Source organism: Cyprinus carpio, chromosome A3 (genome assembly GCF_018340385.1).
Source record: "Cyprinus carpio isolate SPL01 chromosome A3, ASM1834038v1, whole genome shotgun sequence".
NCBI lineage: Eukaryota > Metazoa > Chordata > Actinopteri > Cypriniformes > Cyprinidae > Cyprinus > Cyprinus carpio.
In genome coordinates this window covers 27,287,665-27,305,162 of record NC_056574.1, presented here as the reverse complement: position 1 = coordinate 27,305,162, position 17,498 = coordinate 27,287,665, and the positions used below count along the sequence as shown (strand labels likewise).

Below are 17,498 nucleotides of genomic sequence, written 5' to 3'. Positions count from 1 at the left end.
TTGAGGGAATTTTAACAGATTGGCAATTACTTGATGGACTGTAAGAAGACATTTTTCATTGTTGCTATACACATATTGATTTTGTAAATGGTTGCACGCAGGTCCTTTCAAGCCGACAGTCTGTTCTCATGACAGATATGGATCATGCACAAACCTATTTAAAAAGTTGTGAATATGGGAGCATTGCCAGTGTTATCCTGAATGCATGCAGCTCACACAAACTTCTGGATTGCAAGAGAACTCTTGGCGTCATCTGATTGTACATTCTTGTTCATCATCAGTTCATAAAAGGCAGCTTGTGATTCCCGAAGGTTGAGCATAATGAATCTGCTGAGTGTTCACTAGTGTTGCTATATTTGGATGGGGGAAAGGTTATATTAAACAATCAGCTGACACTGTCTATAAGCAACATTAAGACATGTTGTTGGCATACAGTATGTTCCACAGAATCTCTTAATGTTTAACACTCCCAGCACACACAGTACAAAGAGCTGAAGATGAATACTCTCCAGACAAAAATGCTTCCAACTGCTGCCTGTTACAAATAATCCACACTACAGATGTGGAGTTTTCCCACCTGGAAAGCTATGCCTCTTTGATTCCATCCATATGACAGACGGATCTAAAGCATGCTGACTCCATGATGCCATATGCTTTGCCAGCTATTGCAAACCTGCAACAGAAAAGGGTCACCAGCAGTAAAATATGGTGGTCATGTCCTATCCTGCATTGTGGCTCAGTGCCAAAGCAATGAGTGAGTGCATTCACAGAAATGAATGAAAAAGAAAAAAAACAAAAGAAAAAAAAAATTTCACTGGAGCTTGTGCTTTTGGTTGCTCATAGACGTTCATACGCCACTTACACTATCCAGTGGTTTAGAGGGTTGACCAGGTCTCTATTATTATGGTTATAGTTGCCACCTACAGTAAAGGATTACTCCACCGCAAAATGAATTGTCATTAATCACTCACCCCCATGTCGATCCAAACCTGTAAAAGCTTTGTTCGTCTTCAGAAAACAATTTAAGATATTTTGGATGAAAATCGGTAGGTTTGAGATTGTCCCATAGACTGCCAAATAAATAACAGTGTCAAGGTCCAGGAAAGTATTGAAAGCATCGTCAGTATAGTCCATCTGCCATCAGTGATTCAACCGTAACTTTATGAAGCGATGAGAATACTGATTTGGAGAGACACAGAGGAAAGGAATTGTTGAATAAAGTCATTATTTTTGTTCTCTTTGTGTACAAAAAGTATTCTCGTCGCTTCATAACTTTAAGGTTGAATCACTGATTGTAGATGGACTATTCTGACGATGCTTTTCATACTTTCCTGGACCTCGACACTGTTATATCAGAATAGTCCATCTGCCATCAGTGATTCAACCGTAACTTTATGAAGCGATGAGAATATTGTGTTCCAAAGATGACGGGATGACATGGGGGTAAGTGAATAATGACAAAATTTTCATTTTGCGATGGAGTATCCCCTGCTCATTTGCATGAAGTTTTGCTATGCTTGTTTTGTTTTTTTGTTTTTTGTTTTCATTTACAATTAGAACACTTAAATGTACATTTTTTAATTATAACACTAAAACTGTGTCTTTATTGCCTTGACATATGGGAGTGACAGCCAATTTAACATCTTTATCTTTTGACCAATGCAATCAATCTTTCACACCTTTTTTTGCAATTTCATTTGCTATTGGGACAAATGGGAATGCAAAAAATATATATTTGTTGTAGTTTCCATTCTTGACTATAGATATTTACCCATGACAACCTATTTACCAATGACAACTTCTGCTTCTGAGAACCACTGAAATGTGAAAAGGGTCCATTAATCTTTCTTCAACAAGCTGCACAATGTGAAGGATCATATTTGAATATGCAAAATAACTCTGTATTTCCATTATATCTGTGCATGTAAATATACTTCTGTGTGCAGACAAGTGTAGATTTTAGTTGGAGAGAAAAAGAATGTGCATGCGAACATTTATATCCACCACATGAGAGAGAACATCACCTGTGATTGGTTACTGGAAAGGAATTAAACTTGGTGAATATGCCTTCTTTCACAAACTCTCTGTGTGTGTGTGTGTGTGTGTGTGTGTGTGTGTGTGTGTGTGTGTGTGTGTGTGTGTGTGTGTGTGTGTGTGTGTGTGTGTGTGTGTGTGTGTGTGTGTGTGTGTGTGTGTGTGTGTGTGTGTGTGTGTGTGTGTGTGGAGTCAAGCCAAGCTGTAGGAGAGTGGGGGAGTATCTTAAAAGAGTATCTCATTTTAACTGTATATCATGCTGACATTTTCTAGGCCCCTTTATACCTTATCTGAAAAACAGGATAGGAGGAGGAATTTGGTGAGTGATGAACCCATCAAAGTCACATCATTACTTTCCTATGTTCTCTTCTGTGCTTCTATTTCTTTATAACTTTCCTCTCTCTGGGTCTTGCTTTGAACTTTCTCTCTCTCTGTCTCTCTCTCTATCACAAACAGTTGTTCATCCAGTCACTGCTATTGATTATATGCAGTTACATGCAGATTAAATTTTGTCTCTTTTGCTTTGCCATGCAAAACAAAGTGGTTTACACAGATGGTACCATAACAAAAATCAGTGCATCAGTCGCATTTTTAGCTGTACATATAGTCTGCTCTTTTTTGGGCTGATGAAGTTTCATTTTTGGCCACCTCAGTTCAGATCCATTTTGTTCTCATCCTAAAACATGGTGTGAGGAGAGTAATGCAAAATATAGGTAAAGGCTGTGATTGGTTGATCATGGCACAATGCCCATTTACAGTATAATGTTCATAATGGATGCTCAGACTCTCCTGCATGCTTCAGAATGGTGTAATTACAAAATAAACAACTCAACCACTTAGAAAACATCACTTTTCATTATGTCTGAATCTGAAATGACCTTGAAATGACATGAAACACAAAATGATCTTTAAGGACTTTTGTTAATAGGGTTTGGCCGATGTTGAGCCAGCATTGTGATTCCCTCATATATACATACTGTATATTCCCCCAAATATGGTCATGTTTACTGTGTTGGGTTGTCACTTGATAGCCAGTATAAAACCTGAGTCCTGAATCAAAAGCAGTTGAGATTCTCAATAGGAGAAGATAACAATCATAAATATCAGAAACAGACACCAGAGATTTTGAGTCTCAATCAAGCAAACAATTATACTTCCTCTTCAGGGGTTAAATCAGTTCAGCATATTGCTACAGTCTATTTTCCTAAACTTCTCTTCTATTGTGTATGACTAATTATTTGACCTCTGTTTGATGGTTGGATAAAGGTCTTATAACAGAGATCGTGATATCTTATTCCATGACTGAAAGTTCATGCATGACATGTAGCCTAGTAATTCTTTGAATCGGTCGTTTCTATTGTGTTCCGGACCATTTACTACCAATTTGAGCCATAAGGAAAATACACACATATATATTCACACACTCCCATATGAGCACTGAAAAATGTTTTTAGTAAGATATATTTTTGCAGTCCCTCCAGGTCATCAATTTCGTTTGCAGTCAGACATATATTGAGATGCAACATTAGACACCCTGACCCCTTTACAATGGAGCATAAACTTTTTGACTGCATTATTTATGATTAGTCTTAAGGAGAATCAGCACAGTGAACCTATAAGACAAATATGTCAGGATAATATATAATATTGGATTTTATTTACCATCTGTGGAAGGTATGTGCATCTGACTGTGTTTTGCACGGGAAAGGTATAAGATGTTTGAATCTGGTATCTCACACACATTCACACAGAAAGAAAAAAAAAAAAAAAAAAAAAACTGAATAGCATTGTGGTCCGGTATATTATAAGTGAATGGTTATTAATATCAAATCAATTTCTAAAGCAAACTAATGGACTACTGTGTGCTTTTGTTTATGTGTGAGTGTCAAAGGGACATGTATCTTACTAAACCTCATGACCCCTGTGACACACATAATATGAAACGTGAAAGGTCAGGTATAAGGTGTAGTGGGAGATGAGGTGTGAAGTTGTGAGGGTCAAAGGTGACGCTCATCTTGTTTGAACAGCTTATATGTGCTGTATATCATTCTTTTAAATCATTTCTCTTTTTTCGTTATTAAGTTCCTCTTCAGGTTTAGTTGTGAACCTCTTTTTCTATTGTTTAATGTTATTTATTTATTTATTGTATATACATGACTTTGACTTTTCATTCATTATGTGTCTTAGACCATGTGCATGTGTGTTGGTTTGTCTGTGCGTGTGTGTGGTCTCAGCTTGTGTGTGTTCATGCCTGTGGTCTCCGTACCCCCTGCTGGTGGAACAGAACACGTATCCTTTCTGCCAAAGTTACACACACCATTAGACACCACACACAATCAGTCACATGACTACAGCAGATTATTCCATAGCACGACACAATAAAACCGTGTGCGATATAATGAGTTTCAGGGCTCCATCTAAGCAGACAGCACCATTTGTGTCCTAATGACTGACTACATATATAATTTTTTTCAGATTTTTCATTGAGGAAGTTGAAGAGAATAGAAGGCTACTTATTTCTCTCAGGTTTTGAAGATACTGATGTTAAGGTCATTTGGAGGCCACAGAGAGCACGCAGTATCAGGGCTACAGTGGTGGTCGCAGGCATAATGTATCAAATATCCATCAGAGTTTATCTGACACTCTTCTTTTCATTTCCTCTTCCTTCCTTCCGTCCCCCAATAACACTCGATCTCATCGGTCTGTTCTTCCTTGTCCATGCGTCCTTCCCTTTGCATTCTAACAAAGAGTGAACATTGTAGCTTGGAGAAGCTGGTATCAGGTGCTTTGATAGGGCTGCCTCTTCTAGATGAATTACTCCAGACAGACATTCTCTGGAGAGTTCATGTCTGTAATCAAACCATTAGTCAAACAAATGTTAATGGACTGTCTACATATCAACAGACCAGTTAGTTTGATTCTCTATAGTTCAACTTCTTTTAATGCATATATTCATGAAGCATGAAGTTATTTAACAATAGATAATACTAACTGCTGTCACTATGCTTACAAGAGCGAAAGGGCACTACTTTAGCATCGGCGATTAAAGGGGCAATCACCCCCCACCCCCATGCACACCACTGATTATCTGCATTCTGCATGCATCATCCAGGCAAATGAGCTGAATAAGACATACTGTAGTGAGCCATGAGATCAATAGATTACAATCTGTGGATGTTTCAGAAGTTTCTAAGTGAAGAGCTGATTGTCTGAAAGTGCTGCCTGCTCCACTGATGCTCATCAAAGCTGATGTATCCTTTAGGGAGCACCAGTTCCACTCAGCCATCATGCTCTAGTGCAGTGGTTTTCAAACCGGTCCTGCGAGCACCCCCAGCACTGCACATTTTCTGTGTCTGCCTCATCTATCACAACTGATTCAGCTCATTAGTAGAGACTGCAAGACCTGAAATGGGTGTGTCAGATATTGGGAGATAAAATGTGAGGTGCTAGGGGTGTTTGCAGGACCGGTCTGAAAACCACTGCTCTAGTGGATGCAAATGCTCTGGAAATCTTCTGTATGTGTGTTTGTGAGAGTGTGGCCTCCTGTCTGATGTCCGAACTGCCAGATTTATCCAGATTACATAGAAATTTGTCTATGGTTGAAGTTTATCTTGCTATACAGAGCTGCACAAACAAGCGGCAGATCCTACAGAAAGGCACTTTTATATCAGAAAATATATTGGAAATGCTCAGATATATATTTAAGCCCATTTATGATAATATATGATTAGAGAGGATAGAAAGACAAAAAGAAAATACAAACTGGAAGAACAGAAGTGCATGCCACAGATATTCAGAAAGTAATTAAATACTATTTTTGTAAATAGTATTCAAAACAGTGGGCACTGTTCACACAGCGATACATGTTTCCAACTATGCTATATTGTTGTCAAATGACCTTATCACATAACACACTCAAGTTATGATATGGGAATTAAAAGTTATTTTTTATGTAAGATTGTCCTAACTTTAGCAGTGTGGTAAACATTGAGGCTGTGATTTATCTTAATTAGTCACTGAAAGTACAATTTTGAGTTCATTGCATTGTGGGATTATTCCTTACAGTAAATTATTTTGTATACTTCTCATTTTTGCATATTCCATGCATACAGAAAAACTGCATACTGTGAACAGTATACATAGTATATACTGCTAAAATAGTAAAAGTAGTATGTTTATATGCTATACCACACATTGCCAGTCTCTGAAAAAAAAATATAACAAAATCCACAAAAATCATTGAACAGCACAACTGTTTTCGGCATTGATAATAATAATAAATGTTTTTTGAGCATCAAATCAGCATATTAGATTGATTTCTGAAGGATCATGTGACACTGAAGACTGGAGCAATCACAGGAATACATTACATTTTCAAATAAAATAAATGCAGTCCTGCACCCCGTGAGTATAGGACGTTTCTTTCAAAAACATCTTACTGACCAAACATTTGAAATGTAGTGTATATACATACTGAACATTATCTTTCCTCTGTGCTTCAGGTATACAACAGCCATCAATAAAGAACATGATCTTAACACAGCCACAGGATAAGGAGGATTATGTTATAAACAAAGCAGCCAGTGAAAGCTGTTTGTTTGAGCGGCCCGACTGAATCAGACATAACAACGCTGGCTCAGCCAATGGTGTGAGTACCTGTGTGTCCAAACAATAGAAGACAGAAGAATAATTGAAACTAGTATTTTTGCTTTTTTGTGCTGCAAGTGGGCATAAATGACAGACTTCACCTTTAACGGTGTGTGGCAAAAACACATTGATTCTTCTACATGCTTTGTCTCTATTAAAGGACATGATTTGAAAGTCAGTTTACTGAGTCCAAAGAGTTTTCCGCATTATTCCTGTATGATGTCTGGTTTCAGTTATTGTCAACTCACAGAACTGAGTTTTTATGCTGCCCTGTCATTTTAAATACACACATGCTAGCCTGTTTTTATTTAATCTGAACTATTTCATAATCATTTTCATATGATTATATGTTCAAAACAGGACATTTTGTAATGAGAAGGTCATTAACATTTTCCCCTAGAGACGATAAATAAAGAGCACAATTATCAGATCAAAATGAGAGAAAAAAAAAAAGAACTTCTCTAACACTGTTGTCATTCAATTCACATGGGAACACTAAATGCATAGCATTATTTAAATTTGACATTTGCCCTTCTGAATCACCAGTGTAACATATAATTGAACAAACTCTGTTTTTTTTCTGATTTATAAATCACTGAATGGAGCTGAAAGTGCTGAGCCTTTATTGAAACACTGCTGATGGGATTACGGATGCCTTAACAGTGATCCAGCCTTCAAGCTGCTCTAGTCTCTGCCATCCCATCACCTCTAACCACCCAGCATTGCTTCCTCACTTTTGCCCTGACAGCCTGACTTTGACATGTCACATCCTGTTCTGGTTCCCAAGGGTTGTCCAGTTGGGGATCAGGAAAGGGGACCCCTGAGAAGCAGACAAAACAGGTCCCATAGTTGGTTTAGCAGTATGAGACGCCGGAAAGCATGCTGGGAAAATACAGGCTGCAGGTGGCTTATGTGCAGACTAGAGGGTTCCTGATGGTGGGAAAAGTAAGGGTCTACGTTTGTGAAGCCCCTCTAGAGGACGAACCGGCAGGTTTAGAGGTACATAAATGGGACAGGAGACGCAAACACACTATTTCAGTAGTTCTAAGTGAAGCTGGCCTTTGAGACGGGCCTCCCCTGTGGGTTGTGGGACACAGACAGGAAGCTGAGGATGGATGACTCTTTTTCGCCAGGGTCTAAATCATCTCTCGTTCTCTCCCTCCCTCCCTACTTCTCTCGCTCCACCTGGAAAAACAGTGGTGAGAGAAATGTGATCCTGTCAGAAGGGTAGGTTGCAGAGGGGTGTAGTTGTACACCATTACACTAATGGAGATTGATGCTGGCTGGAATCATCTTCCCTTCTTCTCTGCTGGATGGAGAGATTGAAATGGTTTAAAATGTTTTTTTTTTTTTTATTGAGCCATGAGGACTAGTGTATGAATGTGAGAGAAGAAGGGAGAGAAGGGAAACTGCTGAGAGTTGATGACTAATTGCCTTCTCCCATCTCACACACCTTCATAAGTCTTCACACATTCATGCAGGAAAAGATTATGGCTCAGACCAATAGATAATCTGACTTCCACAGGCCTCAAACTGAGAGAAACCAAGTAGACCACTAGAGATGCAAAGTAAACCACTAGAGATGCAAACCACTAATAAACCACTAGAGATGCAAAACTGATTTTGCAATGTGAAATAAATGAAGAATGGAAAATGTGATCTGTTCCTGGCTTCTCCTTAACACTATTTATGGTATATTATATATTATGGAATATTGTATGAAAACTTTGGTTCTGAATTTGTGACATTACACTGTCTGAAAAAAAAGTGCAACATTAAACAGCTAGTCACTGTGGCAGTATCCTTAAAGGCACAAGTATGTACCTCATTTACCCTGAAAGGTGCATATTACTATCTTAGAGCAATGTTTCCCAAATGGGGGGTTGTAAGGGAATTGCTTGAGGTTCGTGAACTGATGAAAAGCTAATAATTAAATCGAATGTAAAATTAAAATAAATGAATGTGGCTGGACCATTAATCAAACAAAAACTGAAACTGAGATATACCTTATTGTGATTATCTAATCTATCAAAGGCTGCAATTTTACTTTAGGTTCACTTTGTTTACACATTCACACAATTTCCAGCATTCCTGTAGATAGAAGATTACAGTAATTCACCAGTATTCGGCTAAAATAAAGGATGAATGTTTGAGATTTATGAATTTAAAAATAATTATTAGACCTATAATTATCAATTTTTTTTATTTTTTATTTTACTGGACAATTGCATTTTACACCAGTTATATCTTCATTTTTATAATAAAAGTCTAAACGTATAATACATGCAGTCCTATATATAAAATTAAAACAATCAAAAAGAAATCAATATTACATGTCTATTTGCATGTCATGTGACCTTTAACCAACATCAGAGGACCATGAACATACATGTGATGGTAAATTTTTGAAATGTTAACTTAAAATATCAGGGGGTCAAGTAAATGGTTTATGTCTAAGGGGTTCCGCTGACAAAAAGGTTTGGGAACAGTACAAGTATGTCCGCTTATGGTGCTATAATGACCCTTTTAGAGGTAAATATGGTACAGATGTCCCTTTAAGAGTAACGGCCCAGTGACAAGCTGTTCAGCCCCAAAGGTTCAATTTGTGTACTTTTTTTTCTGAGAGTGTAGATTTTGTTCTTCCATCTTTATTTCTCATATTTGCAATATCATCTCTTATTATTTAGACATACCTGACCATTTATTTTTTTTATCATAAGATAAATGCAGGAGAAAAGTTGGAAGCTAGAAAAAAAAAAGCTCAAAATATGACACATCTGTGCCTCTTCGCTCTCTCTCAAATGTTTCACTTGGCCTGTCAAAACCATTGTGGAGTGGTGTCAGTCGTGAGTCTGGTATGACATCATCATAATGGTGTAATGCGGCTCCAAATCACTGTGTCTCATTTGAAACCCACCTGGCCCTTAATGAGAAATGACAGAGCAAATCAGTGCACTCTTCTGTCGGTAGAAGCGAGCCGTGTTCAATCTTCACAACTATCAGGGCCCCATTTAACAAAAGCTTTAGCTTGTTTTTTCTTTTATTTTCTTTACTTTTCTTTTCTTTTCTTTTTTTTCTTTCTTTCTTTTACACAGGCAGTGATAGAGCAAATGATTGGTGCAAGTTTGAGATCTCATGCTATCATATATACTTTTGATGTCTTTGCCCCATCACGGACGTTTTGGATGTCCTGCATTATTATTTATGTGTTATAAGCAGGGCCGTTGTTTAAGTAAGTATGTTGTAGAGTGTGCTTCAGTTTGCTGTATTTTTAAGTTGAACTGACTTGTCAGAATTAAATTAATAAGACATGTAGAAATAATTAGATTTGACAATTAAATTCAAACTGCCTATACTCACTGACATTTAAAATCTACTATAACTATCACTGACAAGGTTAGTTTAATTTATTTAATCCCAGCAGTAAATAATAACTAATTGTAAGTAACTGATTGATCCACATTATAAAATCGGGTAACACTTAATTTTACAGTGTTCGTGTTACACGTTAAATGTACTTACTATGCATAATTACATGCAACTAGCCCTAAACCAAACCCTAATCCTAACCCTAACCCTATAGTAAGTACTTGGTGTCAATTAATATTAGCCTACTCAGCACTTAAATGTACAACTGCACTGTAAAAAGATGACTGTATTTTTAATGAGGGTGAGCACAGTGGCTCATTCAGTAGCACTGTCACCTCACAGCAAGAAGGTCCCAGGTTTGAGTCCCAGCTTGTTTTGGAGTTGGCTTCCAGCTGACAGAGGGCGCTGGAGGTTTCGTTTCCTTTAAGATCAGTCAGAGACGCGGAAGCACTGTAGCTAAAGCAAGCAGTGACGAAGTTCGATAGATATGGGTGTGCAAATAAAAGTTGAATACTGGTGAGTGATTCCACAACAGGTAAATCTGTAAATTATCCGAGATATTATGTAATTTACAAATGTTTTTTCTACTCGGGTAAAGTGTCTTCAGGGACATGGTAACTTCGATTAACCAGCTCATGCTTGCTAGCTCTGCTCTCTTTGTTATTAACATAACCCTCTTCATTATCTCGTCCTGCTTATGTTTTTTATGAATAAATGTCATGCACTAATTTATCATACAACATGTTTTAATACGTGCTATTCTCCAAAATGCCCGATGTGTCTCGTAAACGGGTTTGATGGAGAAAAGTGGTTTACAGATCAGAGCTGATCCCTCTGAGGCTCGAGATGATTTATCTACTGTGGGATTTTTAGCAGGAAGACTACAGTAATTGTTCTATATATCCTTTAGGAAAGGGGTTTTCAACCAGTACAGAGTAATGGACCACCATCTGGACTCTAAAGCAACCCAGAAACCCCTTAAAAACGTCCAAATATTGATTTGGACAAACATTAGCTGCTTTAATGCGTAACAGATTATTAACTTGAACATGTATAGACATCTATTTTGAAAGAAAAAAAAAGATTGTATTTGAATTTTTGAAGTAAATTCTGTCTTTTATATGTTTGACCCTTGGTTCACAACGCAGGGCTTATAGCAAAGAGATATGTCACACAACACCTGAACTGTGAGGAGAGTTGTGTGCAGTGCTATGAGCTAGATTACTGTCTCCAGTTAGTGATCACAGTGATAGTTATGGTATTCAGACTCTTTTAGATCAAAAGTTGTTTCCCTCTCATAAAGATTGCAGTGTTCTATATGGAAGGCCATTTCCACAATGGAATAAAAAAAATAAAAGGTAACTGCTACTTTTAATCTTACAATTCTGACTTTTTTTTTTTTCTTGTCAGTTCTGAGAAAGTGATTCAAAATTGCAAGATCTGAACTCAGACTTGGGAGATATAAACTCAGAATTAAAAAAGTTGCAATTTCCTTTATTTTTTTTTTATTCCATAGTGGAATCAAAAAACAGAATTGAGATGTAAACCTAAAATTCTAAGGGAAAAAGTCAGAATTGCAATTAACTTTATTTGAATTTACAACCATTTTCTCAGAATTGTGTGAAATCTGATAGTCCAAATTGTGAGATAATGTCGTAATTATTATTTTTTTTTTCTTTCTTATTATTCTTTGGCAGACACTGGCTTCCATAGTTCTAGTCTTCTGATTCATTTTCAGATATAAACTCATACACTAGTTACCAGACGGTTTCTGTTTTCCTGGAACCAAACGTTTGTTGGATGGCATAATTACTGTAGGCTTACATCTGCTCTTCACTGTTGTGTTGCAGTGGCGGATGAGGGTACGAGCCCCGCTTTCAGGAGCTCAAGCGGGTCGTCACTGCTGAGTTCACTGATGCGGATGTGAGTGGCTTTGTCGGCCGCCAAGGTATGTTGCACATTTATGTCCATGATATGATGATACACAGCTTTTGCAAAAATGTGAATATAAGCAAACATCATCAGCTCTTCCGTTTCTCTTTTCCAGGGAGCTTTGAGATCGAGATCAATGGACAACTGATTTTCTCAAAGCTGGAAACCAGTGGCTTCCCTTATGAGGACGATGTGAGTAAACATCTCAGCACTAGAGAGGCTGTATAACATTTCACCTATAAAAAAGTGGATTATTCTTCAAATGATTGTGTACATCTCTCTTTTATCCCATCCACAATTATGGATGCTATCCAAAGAGCCTATGATGGCCAGCCGGTAGAGAAGATCACCAAGAGCCGGCCTCCTTGTGTCATCCTCTAAAGTTTCACCACTTAACCCTTCACTTTTGGCTCTCAAAAGGTCAAGATTTGGAACAGTTCTGTTAGCATAATTCAAACATCTAGAGAGAGAGTTTTGGTGCAGGATCCTTAAACATCCCCTCCTCTTCTCTCCTCCTGTCTGGTTGCTGGACGTAAATGATTATCGTAAATCTAAAGTTAGCAGTTACGATATGAGTCCTGCAGTCCACGCATCCTTTAAGCTGGAGGAGTAAGATGCGGGGATGCCAAGGAGGAGGCCAGTGGAAGGGTTAATGTCTTTGTTTCTTTTTTTGAAGCCACAATGCCTACTGGGGTCACTGTTCATCTGCTGATTATTTGTTTTTGTTTTGGGAGGTTTAAAGTGAAAAATGGATAATTGTATATTAATGTAATAAATGTTAGAAGGGAATGCCTAATAGCTTGGGTCACATAATTCACATTATTTTTGGGTCCGTCTGGGTGAATAAATTGTCATTTTGCAATTGTCCCTTTATATCCACCATCCCATATCAGCATGAAGAGATCACAAATAAATGAAAATAATATTGGGGAGTACTTGAAATGCTTGTTTGAAGTACTGCAGGGCACATTCTAGACCAATTTTGCTTGGTGTCAAAGCTCAGGTGATTTTCCTCTTGCAAGCATTTTGTGCAGTAGTTGTTTTTATTAGTATTGTGTTACCGACTTTTGTATTGTTAAATCAAACCAAATAGCTGGTTTAAGGGCATTTAAAGACTTGCAGACACTGCCGCATGATAACTTTTGTTGTTGTTTGGTGTGTGTGTTTTTTTGAAACTGCTGAAGGCCATGTTTTTGAAACACTCATATACGGTTAATAAAATGAGCTATCGTCTGGTTTTGTCCTCCAGTTGTGTTTGAATCTCGTTGTCTGATTGTTCCTGTACCTATGCTTTTTACATGCCATTTATTATGTTACATGTGTTCTGCATACATGTGTATTCTGTTAATATATAGTCAAACGGAACCCTGTAACACAAAAACTGAGAGGTACTGGCTTTGGTATGTGTGTCATGGTCTCTAACAAATGTTTGACATGATAGTAGAAGTAGTATTGTTAATCAGTGAAATAGACTGCAATAGGAAATTACATTCAGGAATTAGTAGACTTTTTAATAATACATATAGAATTAAATTAAATCTGTACGTACACCTTGTAACACACTTTATTTCACATTCAGTGCTGTATGTACTGCTGAAAACGTCTTAAACCTAAAATTGTTTTGTGCGTGTGGCCTGACATTTTAGCTGCCAACCAGCAAACCATCGTAATGCTGGCTTTAATCTAGTTTCTCAGCCCGTGGAACTAGCTTAGTGTGGTTTGCCAAGTTTTTTTCTTTTTCAGTAGTGCTGAAAAGCTCAAGTGTACCCTAAAAATAATCCTTTCATGCAACTATTGACATTTATTTTGATGCAACAGTGAAAGGTAAAAGAGGTTCGTTGTGATTGACAGTGATGATCAGTTTCTCTGTAGGCGTGTCAGACAGGTGGAGGTGAGCCAGGTGTAGCCTTCCTGGCACAGGTGTCTCAGTGAGGAACAGATCATGTTTTCAGAATCTAAAGACAAGAATCATGGAGAAGATAAAAGATAAAAGACAAACGCTGGTAAGATTCTTTACTTTGTATTCAAGTGCACCTGTCTTTGAAGTAATGTTTTTCCTCATTTGTACATTCTTTGAATGAGAATACATTGGTATGTATTTTGAACAGTTCGTGTAAAGAGCTGTTTCAAAAACCGAGCTAGCGATTGTTGTATTATTTATTATTTTTATTAATAATGGTGTCTATTGTATTTCATGTGTCCAAGTCCAAGTTTGTCGCAGCTCTGATTCAAGAAAAAGGTTCAAACTTAAAAGTAATTTTATGTTAAACTAAACTTAAAGGGGTCATATGATGTTGCTAAAAAGAACATTATTTTGTGTATTTGGTGTAATGAAATGGATTTCCACATACTGTACATTATTGTTTCTTCTCTATGCCCCACCTTTCTGAAACGCATCGTTTTTTACAAAGCTCATCAGTCCTAAAAAGGTTGAAAAAGGTTAGAGAAAAACGTACTGTGCCATGGTACAACAGTAATACCCACGCTCTCAAGAAAGAAACTCGTAGTCTTGAGCGCAAATGGAGAAAAACGAACTTGGAAGTTTTTAGAATTGTGTGGAAAAACAGTATGTCCAGCTATAGACAGGCTCTAAAAACTGCCAGAGCTGAGCATATCCACAAACTCATTGAAAACAACCAAAACAATCCAAGGTTTTTATTTAGCACAGTGGCTAGATTAACAAATAACCAGACGCCACCCGATCTAAATATTCCCTCACAGTTAAATAGTAATGACTTTATGAATTTCTTCATTGATAAAATAGATAACATCAGAAATACAATAACAAATGTAGATTCTACAGCGTCTAATACTTTAGTCTTATCCATCGCCACCCAAAGATAAACTGCAGTGCTTTACAACTATAGGACAGGAAGAGCTAAATAAACTTATCACTGCATCTAAACCAACAACATGTTTTATTAGATCCTGTACCCACTAAATTACTGAAAGAGTTGTTACCTGTAGCAGAAAAAACCGCTTCTCAATATTATTAACTCGTCGTTATCTTTAGGGTCACGTCCCAAAACCATTCAAGCTGGCGGTTATTAAGCCTCTTATTAAGAAACTACAAACTAGATCCTAGTGAACTGGCAAATTACAGACCCATTTCAAATCTTCCATTTATGTTTAAAATTTTTAGAAAAAGTTGTGTCTGCTCAATTGTGCTCCTACCTGCAAAAAATGATCTCTATGAAGAATTTCAGTCGGGTTTCAGGCCCCATCATAGCACAGAAACTGCACTTGTTAAAATTACAAATTACTTGCTTCTTGTTTCAGATCAAGGCTGCATCTCATTGCTAGTTTTACTTGATCTTAGTGCTGCGTTCGACACCATAGATCACGACATACTCATAGATAGATTACAAAACTATACAGGTATCCAAGGGCAGCTTTAAGATGGTTTAGATCCTACCTGTCTGATCGCTACCACTTTGTTTATCTAAATGGGGAGTCATCTCATTTATCACCAGTAAAATATGGAGTGCCACAAGGATCTGTCCTAGGTCCTCTGCTATTTTCAATATACATGTTGCCCCTTGGTAATATCATTAGAAAATACGGGATTAGTTTCCACTGTTATGCTGATGATACTCAACTATATATCTCAACAAGACCAGGTGAAACTTCAGAATTATCTAAGCTAACATAGTGTGTTTAAAAATGTAAAAAGATTGGATGACCAATAATTTTCTCCTATTAAATTCAGATAAGACAGAGATATTACTTATTGGACCAGGAAAACATTACACAGAATCTCGTAGATTACAATTTGCAATTAGACGGATGTACTGTTACTTCCTCTACTGTCAAAAATCTGGGTGTTATATACATGTCTTTTAAAAAACATATTTCCCATATTACAAAAACAGCATTCTTCCATCTTAGAAATATTGCCAAGCTACGAAACATGTTACCTGTTTCTGATGCAGAAAAGCTAGTTCTTGCATTCATGACCTCTAGACTGGACTATTGTAATGCACTGTTAGGTGGTTGTCCTGCATCCTCAATAAACAAGCTACAGGTAGTCCAAAATGCAGCGGCTAGAGTCCTTACCAGGTCAAGAAAATATGATCATATTACCCCAATACTACAGTCTCTGCACTGGCTACCTATTAAGTTCCGTATCAGTTACAAAATATTATTACTTACTTATAAGGCCCTTAATGGTTTAGCTCCTGCTTACCTAACTAGTTTTCTACCACACTACAACCCATCACGCTCCCTAAGGTCACAAAACGCTGGACTTTTGATAGTACCTAGGATAGCAAAGTCCACTAAAGGAGGTAGAGCTTTTTTTCGCATTTGGCTCCCAAGCTCTGGAATAGCCTTCCTGATAATGTTCGGGGTTCAGACACACTTCCTCTGTTTAAATCTAGATTAAAAACACACCTCTTTGGCCAAGCATTCAAATAATGCATCTCATAATTTTGGACTGCAGTTATATCTGATCAAATGTGCATTATTATTCTTTAGCTTGGGTTAAACTAATTAATTTTACTTGGCTGGAACAGCAGCTACGCTAATTATGTCTCTTTGTTTCTCTGTTTCTGCTGGGATTTACATCCCGTGGTAACTAGGATTTACACAAGCTCCAGTCTGGATCCAGAACACCTGAGAAGAGATGATGCTGGCCCCTCAGAGGACCTCAGATGATGCTAACCCAGAGACAACATACAGAACTACCACATTTTGCTATAAGTTTGATTGCATAATTGCTGTTAATAGTGTTTATCGTCTGTTTGTTTACGTCTTTTATTGATTTTTCTGAACATTTCTGCCATATGCACATGAACTGACAGTCACCACTGATAAGCTGCTACTAATATTGTAGAAACTTAATTTTCTGTAAAGTTGCTTTGTAATGATTTGTATCGTAAAAAGCGCTATACAAATAAACTTGAATTGAATTAAAAAGCAAGGTGTGCTCTGATTGGCCAGCTATCCAGTGCGTTTTGATTGGCTGAATGCCTCAAACGTGTGACGGAAAATGTTACGCCCCTTAACACACTGTGATGCCTTGTGTCCTGGAGTGCTGAGACAAAAACATTAAAACACATTATAAACGAGGCATTTGTTGCCTCCAGTGGGGACATAATTACAGATTATAATGACTTATACTGTGTTTTTATGCGTTGCGTTGCATCGCGTTACGTAAACATAAGACCATGTCTGCATTTGTGATCGGAAAAACGACAAACAACAAGCACTACTCTACACCACCAGTTCTTGCGCCCCCCAGCTCTGAATATTTTGCATGTCTCTCTTTGTTAACACACCTGATTCAGATAATCAGCTCGTTAGAAGTGAGCTCCGTGCATGAACTGTGTTCTGATTGACATGGTCCCTACACAGTGTTCATTGCTCCCTACTCCCTGAGCAGGGGAAATCTGATCATTCATTCACGGATTTGCACTGCGCAATGTCTTCACACACGGACGAGTGTGACATCATATACCTCTGTAAATATATACAATTTAAATTCATGTATCGCACACTTCCATGCACTTTGAATG

General features: G+C 37.5%; 1 protein-coding gene across 1 annotated transcript; it reads left to right on the top strand.

Moving 5' to 3' along the window:
• Positions 1 to 10,411: 10,411 nt before the first annotated feature.
• On the top strand, positions 10,412 to 13,230 carry LOC109051487 (migration and invasion enhancer 1-like). The gene is made up of 4 exons (XM_042727556.1): positions 10,412 to 10,566; positions 11,901 to 11,998; positions 12,098 to 12,174; positions 12,280 to 13,230. The coding sequence occupies exons 1-4, from the start codon at positions 10,538 to 10,540 to the stop codon at positions 12,361 to 12,363; spliced, it is 288 nt and encodes a 95-aa protein (XP_042583490.1). The 5' UTR covers positions 10,412 to 10,537; the 3' UTR covers positions 12,364 to 13,230.
• The last annotated feature ends 4,268 nt before the right edge of the window (positions 13,231 to 17,498 follow it).